Source organism: Chanodichthys erythropterus, chromosome 4, assembly GCF_024489055.1.
Source record: "Chanodichthys erythropterus isolate Z2021 chromosome 4, ASM2448905v1, whole genome shotgun sequence".
In the NCBI taxonomy this organism is placed as follows: Eukaryota; Metazoa; Chordata; class Actinopteri; order Cypriniformes; family Xenocyprididae; genus Chanodichthys; species Chanodichthys erythropterus.
Genome location: NC_090224.1, coordinates 10,984,397 through 10,999,225, shown reverse-complemented (window position 1 = coordinate 10,999,225; position 14,829 = coordinate 10,984,397). Strand labels below are relative to the sequence as shown.

Below are 14,829 nucleotides of genomic sequence, written 5' to 3'. Positions count from 1 at the left end.
CAGTGGGGTCTCCCATGGTTACCTCATCCTGAGGACCAAACATCGCAGACACGCACACATATACAGCACAGACTGTTATGTAACCTTGTTATGTCTAGACGGTCCAATTTTTAATCGAAGGTCTCTCTTTCTGTGCACCCCTCCAAACCTTGTTTCTCCTGTACCGTAGCGACAGAATTCTAATTCTGTCTGTTTATTCTGGACCAAAGAAAATCGTTCATTGTGACACATTGGTGGGCGGGGCTTCAGTCAGCTTTCAGGCCATGTGACTGAAGTTAGTAAACACAAACCCGTTTCTCAGTCCAGCAGGATATTAGACGTACAGGTCACGATGCCTTCCTCACAAAAGACGCCCCCCACACCCTTCGCACGTACACACGCATGCACAAATAGAATAAAACACACTCGCACTTGAAGTCTGCCACGCTGCAGCTGCTCCAGTTTCCATGGTAACGTGCAGAACAATGAGGTAAGAAGCTGCGGGGGCCAGTCTGAGTGTGCGCTGCGCACGCTTTCATATCCACTCGCGCTGAGAGTGTGTGTGCCAGCGTTTGTTTTTGTGTATGAGTGCCTGAAAGTGCATGTGGATGTGCCCTGCCGATTTCTAAATCAACTGAAAGAGGGAGAGAGAGTGAATTACGAGGGAGATACTCGTTCTCTTTTGTGAGAGAGGGCTTGGTCAACCAGATCTCTCTTCATAGCGAGGCAGATGGAGGGAGAAAGGCTTGGCGAATGAAAAACAGGAAAGTTTGAATAGAAAAGAGGGGAAAAAAGTCCAAAAATATGTAGAAAATGCGAGGCTTGTACTGAAAATCAACTCAAATATATATAGATTTTGGATTTGATTCAAATTTCGTCAATTTAAGTATAGTAACTAACCAAACTTTTTTGACATTATGTTGAGGAAGCAGTAGTAAAATAAAAAAACATGATCCTAGAGAAAAACTAGACTTGCCCAGCTCCTTCTTTATGCTTCAAATGAGTGACATGGGTATTTTTATTTGACAAAATGATTTAACTGGGGGGTTTTTTGCTTTCAAAGTCATAATCCCCATGAAAGTCATAACTTAGGAGAGTTGTTTCAGGGCTGTTTGAAATGTGGATGTTGCCGCCCACAGAGGGGCTTCAAGCATGTCTGAAATGCAGTTCAGCGTATTGTTTCTCAATACCTGACAGGACTCAAACTCACTAAAGGCGATACAGAAGCACTCATCTTTTGACAACAAGCTCTTTTGTTTTTAAAATGTCTATTTATTTTTCAAAATGAGGTATTTCAAAGTGCTGTGAGTCGCAGCACTCAATGTACATTATAGAAAAGGAGAAAAAAACACTTTTTCCCAATGACCCAGTTCTATGAACCCAATACTTACAAATATATAAACAAAGAAAGAGAAAGACAGCAAAGTATAGAAGCCTTATAAATGGAGATAGAAAGAATTTTCTGTACAAAAGAAATTAGGGTAGAAAAAAAGAATAAAAACAAGATAAAGTGATATCTACTCAGAACTCATTTTCATACGAAAATATAAGTATCAAATTTAGTATGTATCAGAAGCACACTAAAGCATAAATGTAGGAATTAGTAAAGTGTGTCATAACAGAGAGATTATAAGACAAAAGATTCCAAAAAACAAAACAATGTGTCCTTATATTACAAAAATCCTCAAAAATGGAGGTCTTACAGTACTTGTTAAAGGTATATAAACTTCCAGTCTAGTTATTGGCAGCTTTTGACATCTTTATAAAAAAAACCAAAAGACAATAATCGTATACAAAAACAAGGCAGACTGAGTGTATGTTCTTTTAAAATCTAATCTATTTACAAAAGTGTCTGACATCAAGGTGCGCAGAGGTACATCCATGAGATTCAGCACCAGTGAGGTGTGAGAGATTATAGCCATTCGAAGTGTCTCGTGTCATTTGTTTAGTGTCCATTTTGCAGGAAGAGCGTGAACGCAAAGGTCATCGACCCAATCGCGTATTGAAGACTGTGTTCATAAGGGTCTTGTCATTGAGGGGAAGTTGGGTTTACAGGTAAGCACCTTCCCTCATCATTGTAGCGTGATTGGGGTGACAAAGTAAACCTGAAACATTCTTGACGTCAAAAAATGTGCAAAAAAGTGTCAGCAGTGAGTGTCCCTAGTATTAATTTTGGGCCGTTAGCCTTAGCGGTGTGTCGTCCGTCATTTGACGCCGACCATTAGCTGTGAGGCGTTCAACCAACGAGCGTTAAGTGTTAGCGAGTCCTGGCCTGCTCGAGCCTGCGGAGGAGCTGTTGTCGTCGGGTCTGCAACCTGTCTTTCTCCTGCTGGAGTCGGAGCTCCTGGGCCTCAAGGGAGCTGACGTACTCAGTGGCCTTCTTCAGGATGACCACCTTTGCCGCCTTGTCGTTGTGCGCCAACTCGGGCACCTGGTCGCGCAAAGTCAGGAAGCTAGAGCGCAGGTCGTTTCGCCGCTGGCGCTCCAAGATGTTGTGGTTGCGCCGGCGTTCGCTGTCCTCCGAGTCGGAGCATCGCGGGCTGCTGGAATCGCTCTTCCTCATGCGCTGTCCTGGTACACTGTTAGTAGGGGAGTTCGGGGAAGAGCTCTGGTTCTTGCCAGTGCGTAGAGTAGTGCTGTTGTCGATTCGGAGTTTCTTGCTTGGGGGAGCGCTGGGTAAGTCTTGCTGTTCGGAGTATGGGGATGGGGCTGCGTAGTTATGCTGTTGCTGGTGGATAGAGGCTGCCGCCGTCCTCTTCAGAATGAGCTCCTGTGGAGCTTTGCTCACCCCTGAGCCCAACCGCCCTCCTGTGGACGCCTGAGAGTTAGAGACGGCAGACAGACCAGCGCCGGTTATCTTGCTGGTGATGGAACGCCTTTTCTCGACCGTGACGACGTCAATCTCCTCCTCTTCTTCATCGTCTTCATCGTCATCATCGTCGTCGTCATCTTCGTCATCATCATCATCATCTAGAGGAAGAGAAGGAGATTTAGGTTAGCAGGTTTGTTGTGCAACCATTCCTCTGGAAGTACACAGGTATGAACAAGCACTCTTAACTGAAACATGCCTGTGTTTTCTCAGGGTGTGTGCTCGAGTTAATGTCTTTGTGTGGGCAGATGAGACAATTGCACAATACAATCATCTGAACACGCTCTGTCAAACACAGAGGAGCTGGTTTCTCCCCAGACTGGACCACCTTGGATTTGACTTTCTACTTTAACACACACCCTCTATTTACGGCATCTAATAAGAGGGTTTCCAAGCACATGAGCATTTCGTCATGTCATATTTTCTTACAAAAGCTGTTCTGCTGTCAAGTTAGGCATTTCACTTGGTGCCTTTTCAACTGGTGACACATTTCAAGTTAAGCTTAGATGGCAAGACGTCCTCAGTGTGACGCCCGAGAGCTATGTTTATGAGATAATGGACGTGATTATCAGCTAAGCCACACATGAAGACTGTTTGGCATTTAATGGAGCCTCTCACTTCAAAAGCTCCCTACAGGAAACCGTCTGCCAGCATTAAGGAGAGACCAAACGGGGCAATTTAGTCTCCAGCAGAACGCAGACAGTCAGTGTGTTCCCCTTTTCCATTGGTTTGCCGCGAAAAGGGATAACAGCACAGGCGGGAAAAACTAGCGTTGTAATCGTGTGGTCCAATTATTCGCGGGCTTTGCCGAGTAACACTGATCTGATGCCGTCTTAAGCCGCTGCCCTGGAGAGGTGCCAAGCAGACAGCTGGAGGAAAGGCTCTGCTTGTTCAAAGCCGTCACCCTGTAAAGAGAGATGACCCATCGTCTCTTTTTTTTCCCTTGTCTTTTTTGTTGTTGTTGTTGTGATTATCATTCACTGCACCTCTCTGGAAGATTCTCGGCCTGCCAAGCTCTGCCCACTGGGCAGGAAAGGGGGGTTTGCCTTTCTCGTAGATGCAAACGCATGCCTTCTTTATCACATGCTGGTGCCCAGTGCCAGCTCTTATTCTCTCACCCACGTGTGATTGTCGTTTGGGATTTGCATTTGAAACAAGTCCTCATTTAGAAGGGAAGCAACTTATTGGGGGGCACTGAATTTAGGGGCTGCCCTCGCTCACACTCCCCAAACATATGAGCCTGTGGTTTTACACCATCAAGAGCTCTCAATCTGAAAAAATGAATAAATAATTAAATAAAAATAAGAATTATTAAAATAACGTTTGTGTTTCAAAACAATCTTGCATCTCATAAGAAACCTAATCCTATGACCTAATAAATTCCCAAATTAGATTCTACTTCCATACCTAAAGCCAGATTAATGGAGGGCAGATAAGGGCACGTTTTCCTATTTAATATGGCTCAGTGACGCTTTTCTATGTATTAAATCTCTAACCAAGAGCTATTCCGCCAAATGGCTCGACATCATCGACAACATCAAATATTACCGCCATCTACTGGGTATGCAGATCTAGTATTACATAAATTCCCCATCACCGCCCACTACTACTACTGAGTGTGTGCGCGCGCTTGTGTGTGACCGACAGTCTGGAATGTCACTCACTAATCCGATTCAGGGCCTGTCATATGATCTTCAACAATTACCCCAATGACCACTTACAAACTAGGCCAAACTATAGACTGCCAAACTTTTTAGCTGCATCATTACCATCATCATAATTTGGTGGTGATGATGATGATTAATAACTGTAATTTATAGACAGTTTCGTGTGAACACTTAACTTTACATTAAGTAGACACTTACCAGAGTCGCTTGGAGTCTCGTCTGCGCTGACTGGAGGCAGCTGTTGGCTCCTCAGCTGTGTCACACTTTGGCTGCTGCTGCTGCTCCCGTTTCTTTTGTTGACTGGATAAGGGAAAACTACGGTAGGGTCCACACACTCCGGTATAGAGTGGCTAATTTCCGGCGACTTGACTGTCGTGTCTTTAACGGCTTCAGTACCGGTAGGAGCAGAGACTGCTTTCCCGAGTTTCTCATTCACCACCCGCTCCAATTTCTCGCGTGCCGAGAAGCCGCTCCACATGCAGTCCTGAATGATGATGGAATTGTCCGTAGTATCCAAAACGGAGCCGAAGAGGTCTCCGTCAGACGCCCCCCAAATGTCGTCTTCCGGTAAGAGCAGAAGCTCAGAAGCCCAGTCCAACGGGTCCGTTAATCCAAAGCCCATCAGCGAGCAATCCCCAGCCACCGCGCCCAGCTCCCCCGGATCCCCTGGAAGCGCTGCCCGGCTCGGGGACAGAGGAGGAGTGGGCAGCAGCTCGAATTTCTTCCAGATGTCCTCTCCAGGCGGTGCAGCGTCTGGTCTGCAGAAGTAGAAGTCATCCTCGTCCGGGTAGAAACACGGCTGCAAGGAGTCAAACTCCAAATCAGAGTTCATGGTTTTAGCTGGCATTCTCCCTGTGAGACACACAAACTGAAGTGTTAGAATCACCACCGCTTTCCAAAAAAGGAAAAAAAAAAAAAGAAAGAAAAAAAAAGCTTTTGTTCCAAAAGCCCCTGGTGAGGTAACACGGGAAAATGGCAAACATATCTTTTTATTAATGACTTTCATCCTGATGTCTTTTAGGTGTCATCTCACCGTCCCCACTGTGTAGTGTGAAAATTTTCATTAGCTCACTTAAACTTTGAACTGTAGCCTAATTGCTGCATGAAACACAAACTCTTTCAATATGGAGATTTTTAATAATTATATTATTATTATTACTAGGTTATCATCATCAATATTAAATAATAATAATAATAATAACAATGTTATAATAATAATAATAACAGCTTTTGTCCTAACAAAGCCATTTGGAGTTAATATGCAAAGAAAAATCACTAAATACAGTATTTATTTGTAATACAGTAAACGCTCAGTTAAAGATGTCTTTGAAGTGTCCTCTCTACATTGTATACTGTGATGGGGTTCATTAACTCACTAAACTTTGGACTGTAATTGTAGCACGAGACACAAACTCCTTCAGTAGCAAGTCTTGCAGAAAGGTAAATAGCTCATAAATAGTATTTCGCGTCAATGAAACCAACTAGTTGACACTAAAAGACCTGGGCGTCTTACCTCTGAGAGTTTCTTGTCCCTTCTTTATCGCAGTCACTGTGCCTCCCGTTTGGAGTCGCACATCTACCGCGGTGACCGAAGACTGTTCTGTCTCTTCTGTGTTTCGGGCTCTGAAGTATTATTCTCCTTGCTTGCGTTTAGGAGATGTATTGGCTCCTCCCACAGTGGGCGGAGCGCTGGGCGAGGTATTTGTATTTGTGGGACATTTGCTGTGTGAATTTCTTTGGAAAGGGCATCATTTTTGGTCTGTTTAAGGTGTTTAATTTTAAGCAATAGCTCACTTATAAATAATAATAATAAAAAAAAAAACATCATGTACAAAACACTAACTTCTTTAATGCAACGCAGAAGGGATGTTGTGAATGACAGATCTCAGTCCTCGTTCACTTTCATTGTGTGGGAAGAGGCAAAGTAAACGACGACTTTCAGTCTCTAATATTCTTCCAAACATATTTTGTGTTTCATGAACGACATGGTGGTTAAATTATGCCAAAATGTTAATATTTGGATGAACTGTCCCTTTAAGGGCCTGGAACAATTTACATTGAATGTAAAGTAAATGACTGAAATATATTTGATTGAATATGTTTTATTTTTAATCTACTGTGTAACCTTGTTTTATTCAGAATATAAATGTAGTTGTATAATATATATGCGTTCAAACTGGATGAACTGTGTTGTGAATGAATCAGAGCGAGTCAGCAGCATCTCTCCTCATTGTTTAGGTCAGTGAGGTAACGGCCGATCCGCATAACATACAGTGACGACTCACTTCTGCCGCCATGTGGACACGTGATGCGCCCGTCAGTGTTTGCATTAAGGGGACGAGGTATGTTTTGTGTAGCTGGATGCTCAACCACGAAAATGCTTATCAGTTAGCCCTCGACATGAAAGCTTTATTATTTAGTAGATTGTGTTGATTTAATTATATAGCGGGTTTGTATGATTTTTTGGATATTATAGGAGGAGATTATGTTATGTTGTAAGTTTGAACCCATGGCGTTTTGTTCCATCACACTCTTTAAAGGGGGTGAGTTTCAAATAATATTCCAATGATATTAATTTTCTTATATTGCGTCCATTTTTTAGTTAGCAGATTGACCCAAAGCAGGGGAGATAAAGGCTTGTTGTCACACTTTTGAATCAGTTGAGTTTGTCTCGGGGTTTATTTTTGAGTCAAGGTTGGAACTTTACCATAAAAATAAAAGTTTTTATTGACCTGACAAAAAAAAAAAAAAAAAAAAAAATCATATCAAAATACACAACAATGTGTGAAAATGTAATTGTCACAAATTAAAATATTCATGTTGGAGGTAACATTAAAAAAATCTAAATATATAATTTTGTTGTAATATATTCCTATTTTGTAGCCTACACACTAAGTCAGATATGTCTTTAAAGTCCTCTCTACATTGTTTATTCATTAAAAAATCAAGTGAATATTTCTCATATCGGGTTTATTTTTGAGTCCATTTCAGAGCTTTACTTTAAAGACTTTGGACCTTTAACACAAAAATATTAACAACAATTTTCATCAACCTGACATTTCTAAAACAAATAGTCTAAACATTGGTTAAAAATCACCCATATATATTAAATTAAGTTTAATAAATAAATGTAATGAATAAATTTAAGCTATTAAAATGTAATATTGTTGAAATTGGAGGACAGAATCCACGAAAATTATCCCAGAACTCTCTGAACTAGATTTGTGAAACTAACTTATAAAACTCCTAGAAAAATGCATTTGTGCAATTAAACTTGACTCAAAATCTTTGAGATATAGCCTTTGTGATCACTTCCCCGTGTGACATCAACATACTTGTGCTTCTCTTGTGAACAGTTTGCTGTGGGAACTCAGTGAGAGAAAGACAGAGACCATAAGAGAGGGTTTGGGATTTGAAGCGCTCCTCCAGAGCCCAATCTCTATGACCTCAGCTCAGGAAGAGCTTCCTGTGTGAAAGTGAGGGGGAGTGGGAAGCTGAATACTTTTGTCGCAAAGTGAATGTTTGGTACTGTCAGTCAGCCTTTGATTTGTCTGTGCCGGCTTTGTTGCTTCAGTTGGATTTGCATAGTTTTATTATTATAAATTTGCAAGTAAAAACTTCAAGGTGATTCACGGATTAGTTTTCAAACATTTAAATGGCTTTCAACGTAAGTCGTTTGTGATAATGGCTTCATATTTGGCTCTATATTTATTATTTCATTACAAATGAAATATCTGCCCATTAAAACATGTGAAATTGCCAATGTTACATACTTGTCGAGATGCCTAAGAGAACGTCTGTCTGTGCATTCATCCAACTCAGTCTCATGTTGTCCTGTCTTACTGAAGCAGTGGGTGGAGTAGAGTATGGATGGTTAAGCAATTGGGCCAGTTTGGATAAAACATTCATATTTAGAGAAAATACAAAAGCAAAGCATAAAGCCTCAATGACAACACGGGGGGAGACAATGAGCGCACGCAGGCCAGGACATCAATAGTGCGCACGATCGGAAGTCAGGCCCGGGCGCCTGCTCCTCAGCTCTGGTATGCAGAGTGTGCACAAAATGTGTCAGAAGTACATTTTTGCCTTAGTTTTGTGTGATTTGGACATGTTAATGCTCTTTAAATGCACATGTTAATGTGTATCCATTTTGTCTACATTGCAAACTGCAATGATTTTCTTTTAATGCAGTAATTTTTTCCTTTAATGTCTCTCACCTTTGTGTAGATCTTTCATTTTTTTCTCTCAATAAACACATGCACTCTGAACTTCTGTAGACTTTGCTTTACCCTAGAGCCCCTCCTTTAATCAGCAGACTCGTCAATCATAGCAGATTCCACAATGGCATAATTCCTTAACAAATGACATACAAATTCAACTTGGTGGAATTCAATTAGTAATCAACCTTCCACCCTCTTACCCCACACAGTTAAAGTGCCTCCGCTAAACCCTTTAAAGTGATAGTTCTGCCAAAAATGAAAATTCTGTCATCATTTACTCACCCTCATGTTTTAAACCTGTATGGCATTCTGCTGTGGAACATAAAAGGTGAATATTTTGGCCTTTCTTTTCAATATAATGAAAGTGAATGGGAACTGAGGCTGTCAAGCTCCTCTTTGAAGCTATACAGTAGCTTGATAGTTATACAGAGATTATCCTTTTGTGTCCAGCTGAAGCAAGACAATGCATGATTATTTGCATTTTTTAAGAAACTCATCATATCTGCAAGGATATGCATAGCATTGGGTTTCGATGTGGTGGGGTCAATGAGGATATGGAGACATCAGAGCTACTTTGATAGAACTGTAATGAATGTATAGTGAAGGGGATAAAAGTAGATATCATCTCTCTGGCATGCTTCCCTCCCTCTGTCATCATATATCTTTTCATCCTTTACCATTAGCTGTTTGGCAGAGGTCTGCATATGAGTCAGTTGGATGCAAGTGCAAGTTTGAGCAACTGCTAAAGGAATTTAGTCGATCGGATAGAATGTTTCCTGTGTCATGAACTTTCTTATTGACTTAACAAATCCTTATCTATCTATCTATCTATCTATCTATCTATCTATCTATCTATCTATCTATCTATCTATCTATCTATCTATCTATCTATCTATCTATCTATCTATCTATCTATCTATCTATCTATCTGTCTGTCTGTCTGTCTGTCTGTCTGTCTGTCTGTCTGTCTGTCTGTCTGTCTGTCTGTCTGTCTGTCTGTCTGTCTGTCTGTCTGTCTGTCTGTCTGTCTGTCTGTCTGTCTGTCTGTCATTCTATCTGTCTGTCCATCCGACCGTTCTATTTATTGATAACCAATTTTTTAAAGCTGTTATAAAGTGTCAAACAAGGCTTGTGAAGGATTTTTTCCCTCTTAAATAATTTCAATGGTTCATATTAGAATGGCCTTATTTTCAAATCACAAATATGTCTGTATCTCTCTTGGTGTATGTATGGACATTCGTAGGAGTGGGTGTCTTTTTAGAGTGTTTATGTTACTACATATGGTGTGTGCTTTTGTTTGATTTCCCTTCTGGTTGAAGTGGGCAGAGATAAAAGATAAAGCTAAAGAGTAGCTCAGCCCTTCTTAGTTTATAGGGAAATTCCGCAAAGCGGACTGAACTAGTAACCAGAATCTCTGCTACTCTTTCCTGTCTTTACCACACCATCAGCGGTATATTAACAATAATAAACTGTATGAAATAAACCCCAGTATAAAAAGAAGTGTCTTCAATAACCTCAAGTCGAGACATGACCAAGTCATCTTCACTATGTGCGACTGGGTCACTCAAGACTTACACATAGGTACTAGGCGAAGTTCCTCCTTTATGTCTCTCCTGTCAAGTTCTTTTGACTGTTAAACACATTCTGTTGGACTGTAATTTTTATTATACTGCTTGAAAACGCTTTTATTCAGAAACATGTCTAAATTGAATATTTAAGAATGTATCACCTGAATGTAGGCCTATTTTAGATTTTCTATCATATGTCAAGTTGAAATTTGTATATGATAATTGAAATTTTATGGATTGTGATCTTGACCTTGTGTTTGCCATGTAAATAGCCCTGATTCTAACCAAAGACTATAGAATAACACAAGACGTGTCATTCGTATTGTTTTGAATGGGAGAAAGTGTAACGCGCAATATGGCGGAATAAGTCCCGCCTTCTAAATAAGAGCCAATCGCCGACTGGTAAAGTCATCGTGTCACTTCAGCGGACATTAGAATCACCAAAACAGTCAGACGCGCGTCTCTAAAGAGACGCGGATTTAGGTCTGCGCATGCGCATTAGCTTGATCCAGCCTGAAATTTTTTTTTTTTTGTTGTCATGATTCGAGCGTTTAGAAACTAAATTTATGAGCCGTTTGTTGTTAGATTTCATTGGTGATTTTAAATATGAAATTTAATCGTAAGGTTGGCGAACAGTTTTGGAGAATTTTGATGTTTTGATTGTCATTGGACTTTGTTCTAACATGACGTTAAATTTCTTTTTATAAACAAACAAACCACATCATCAGCAGAATAACTCCATCTTTTGCTGCCCTTAAAGACCAAACATAAGATCTTTCTTTCTTTCTTTCTTTCTTTCTTTCTTTCTTTCTTTCTTTCTTTCTTTCTTTCTTTCTTTCTTTCTTTCTTTCTTTCTTTCTTTCTTTCTTTCTTTCTTTCTTTCTTTCTTTCTTTCTTTCTTTTCAGTCCTGGCTTCATTGAGGCATCTATTTTCTCACCACTGCGCAGATCTTTCAAGCCATTATCCAAACAACAATTGAAGACAGGCTAGCAACAAGCATGTAACCTAAACGACCCTGCGGCACCAGGCTGTTACGCTCCTGTTGGTATTTCCATGGGTCACGCTGCCTTACATTTGAGACTGCAGGTAGAGCTGACGAGTGTGTGATTGACCGTGTAAAAGCTCATTGGTTTGCTTGCACTGTGCTTGGTATTTCACACTGTATCACACAGTTTGAGAATGATTTATTACCACAGAGGCCTGTTTGAACAGACGTTTTCATCCCAGATGAGACTTTGATGAACCCCCAGCTAGTTTATTTGAGCAGAGCAGAAATATTTGTGGAGGAGGTGCAAGACCACCAATTCCACTTTCATCCCTTTTGTTGAGTTTGAGACTACCTTTAGTTTACCTCTCTTTAGAGATGGGAGTATTCCGGCTATAATTTCAATGGCTTCTTTCAGCATTTATGTAGCGTTTTATCTGTATTTTCAAAAATGGAATAAAATACAACATAAAATGAAGGACATTTTTGATTTGCATCTGTTCTAAAAGGAGATTTTACAGTAAACCATTAACAAAGATTATTTAAGGCAACACTTTAGTTTAGGGTCCAATTCTCACTATTAACTAGTTGCTTATTAGCATGTGTATTACTAGGATATTGGCTGTTTATTAGTATTTATAAAACACATATTAATGTCTTATTCTGCATGACCATATTGTACATCCCTTAATCTTACCAAATGCCTAAACTTAAAAACTACCTTACTAACTATTAATAAGCAGTAATCAAGATTTGATTGAAGTAAAAGTCATAGTTAATAGTTAGTTAATAGTGAGAATTGGACCCTATACTAAAGTGTGACCAATTTTTAGATATTTTAAAATGTAATTCATTCCTGTGATGGCAAAAGTGGATTTTCAGCAGCCATTACTTCAGTCTTCAATGTCACATGATCCTTCAGAAATCATTCTAATATACTGATTTAAGAAACATTTCTTATTATTATCAATGTTGAAAACAGTTGTCAGTATGTGGTGTGGCCACCAGCTGCTTTAATTACTACAGTGCATCTCATCATCATGGACTGCACCAGATTTGCCAGTTCTGTGAGATGTTAATCCACTCTTCCACCAAATCACCTGCATGTTCTCGAACACATTTGGGGTGACATATGGTTACACATGGTTTGGCACTGCATTTGCGATCAGCTGTCCTTCCTGTCTACCTGTAGCACTGTCATTAGCGTCTAATATTATGGACATTGAAGTTTATTCCACTGGCCACACTGCAATCTTCATGCCTCACTGCAGCACAGCACATAGCCAGTTCGTTCATGCAAACATTCACATAAATCAGCCACGTAAAAGAAACACAAATAATCCTACATTTTTGTTTGTCACAGCAATTGTGCTTTGATGGGTTTAAATACAAGCTCTCACTTGCCACATGTGGACTTTTCAAGAACTAATGGCAAATGCTCAGATGTAAATTATTTGTTTATCCATTCTTACATTGAAATGTATAGTGGATGCTTGGAGGTCGATGTCGAAAGCCTCTGTTGTATTTATCTTTGTCTGTCTTTGAACAATCTTATCCGTTTCTTTCACATTGTGAGAGTGGATCCACAAAACCAAGGCCCTTGAGTAATCCTGTCAGTCATTTTAGAAACTTGTTTGTCCAGCCACTTTGACAGCTTGAGTTATAGCTCTGGCGAAATATGTTCAGTTTAAGAGGCCCTGATAGACCAGAGCGGAAAGCTTTAAAGGCGGCGTGTAAACTGAGTGTGTGTAAATTTGGCCTTGGACAGGCAGGTTAATGACCCCATTGTTGCAGTCTAAAAACCATGAGGCATAATCCACTGACTCGCCATGAATCTCTTGTCAGTGTTGGTTAACTTATATTTTGTGAGTCTACATATGTTCATGTCAATTAAAGCATATTAAAAGGAAAAGCAAAATATTCTTAAAGGGTTAGTTCACCCAAAAATGAAATTTCTGTCATTAATTACTCATCCTCATATCGTTCCAAACCCGCAAGACCTTCATTCATCTTCGGAACACAAATTAAGATATTTTTTGATGTAATCCAAGTTTGTTTGTTTTTTATCCCTCATAGAGAAGTAGTCCAGAGAAGTAGTAAAGACATTGTTAAAATAGTCAACGTGACTACAGTGGTTCAACCTTAATGTTATGAAGCAACGAGAATACTTTTTGTGCACAAAAACAAAAATAACGACTTTATTCAACAATAGAGATTAAAAAACCTCTCGGATTTCATTAAAAAAATATCTTAATTTGTGCTCCGGAGATGAACGAAGGTTTTGCGTGTGTGGAACGACATGAAGGCGAGTAATTAATGACAGAAATTTCATTTTTAGGTAAACTAACCCTTTAAGATTTGTGTATAACTGTTTTTGATGTGCTTTTACCCACATACCTTCATAAAATGTGAATTAAATACCACTAACCAATATCATTAAAAATATACACAAAATTTAATAATTCATTCACTAATTGTATAATAGTTCCCAAAAATGAAATGCAAATATTTACATACTTTCATGTTGTTTCAAACCTGCATGACTTTCTCAAAATGTGAAATTTTGAAGCCTGTCCTGCCTACTCCTTTCTAAACAATGAAGTGAAGGGAATTTCAAGCTCCAAACTGATAATAAACATTATGAAAATATCATAAATGAGGTCTGTCTGACTTTTGTGCAGTCTTCTGAAGCCATACAACAGTTTTGCATGAGGAACAGATGAAAATTCAAGTTTTTTGAGTTAGACCAACGAATCAGCTGATTTAGTTCACTAAACCAGTCTGATTTGTTCACATACTCACTGTTATTTGTTAACAGCTCAAAGAGGGAACATTATCATTGGTATTTCTGGTGCTTCTGCATCTTTTTTCTAAGCACTATTATTACTATGCATGGAAAATAGTGACATTTTTCAACAATTCTTATTTTGTGGTCAGTGGAAGAAACAAAGTCATATGGCATTAGAAGGACATGAGGGTGATTAAATGCTGACAGATTTTTTCTTTAATTTTTCCTATTAACTAATAGCTGGACGCACATCGCTAACAATTACAGATGTTTGTTTTCCAATAGATAAGACCTGTCTAGATATGAGAGGAGCCCCCCACTTATGAGTAAGTGCTTCGCTTTGATGATATGCTTTAAAAGACATGGCTTCATGTCCTACGGATAAGAGGTGAAGATAAGACCTTTGGAAATAGTCGCTATGTTTGCTTGCGCCATTTAAGGATGCAATAATCCAGTTTTTCTGTTTTCATAGACTCAAACAGGCCATGTCCTGCTGCGACCCACTTGAACCCAATGGCTTGTTCCTAGAGGTCATGGAGGAGCTGCTTTCTTTCTCTCTGTCCTCCCACTGGTTCTCTCTTTATCTGAGTGTGTTTGTTTGGATCAGTGGGGGTCATTAGGGGACTAAACATTTGCCTGATCACAAAGGCAGGGATGGTTAATATGTTTCAACGCCTCCATTACTGTGTGTCATTGTGCACACAGAGGGTCCCCCTTCTTGTACATCTCACACCGACATACATCTCACCACC

At 39.7% G+C, this 14,829-nt stretch overlaps 1 protein-coding gene across 1 annotated transcript; it reads right to left on the bottom strand.

Moving 5' to 3' along the window:
• Positions 1-1,255: 1,255 nt before the first annotated feature.
• On the bottom strand, positions 1,256-6,393 carry mycn (MYCN proto-oncogene, bHLH transcription factor). Its single transcript, XM_067383090.1, has 3 exons — positions 6,029-6,393; positions 4,714-5,367; positions 1,256-2,949 (listed from the first exon to the last, which is right to left on the bottom strand). The coding sequence occupies exons 2-3, from the start codon at positions 5,360-5,362 to the stop codon at positions 2,237-2,239; spliced, it is 1,362 nt and encodes a 453-aa protein (XP_067239191.1). The 5' UTR covers positions 5,363-5,367; positions 6,029-6,393; the 3' UTR covers positions 1,256-2,236.
• Positions 6,394-14,829: the final 8,436 nt, after the last annotated feature.

What these genes read in the sequence shown, in the direction of transcription:
- mycn (XM_067383090.1), bottom strand. Translation starts at nt 5,362, where the DNA reads ATGCCAGCTAAAACCATGAACTCTGATTTGGAGTTTGACTCCTTGCAG. An exon ending in CGAGACTCCAAGCGACTCTG is followed by an intron (nt 2,950 to 4,713) that starts GTAAGTGTCTAC and finishes CTCTTCCTCTAG; the next exon opens with ATGATGATGATGATGACGAA.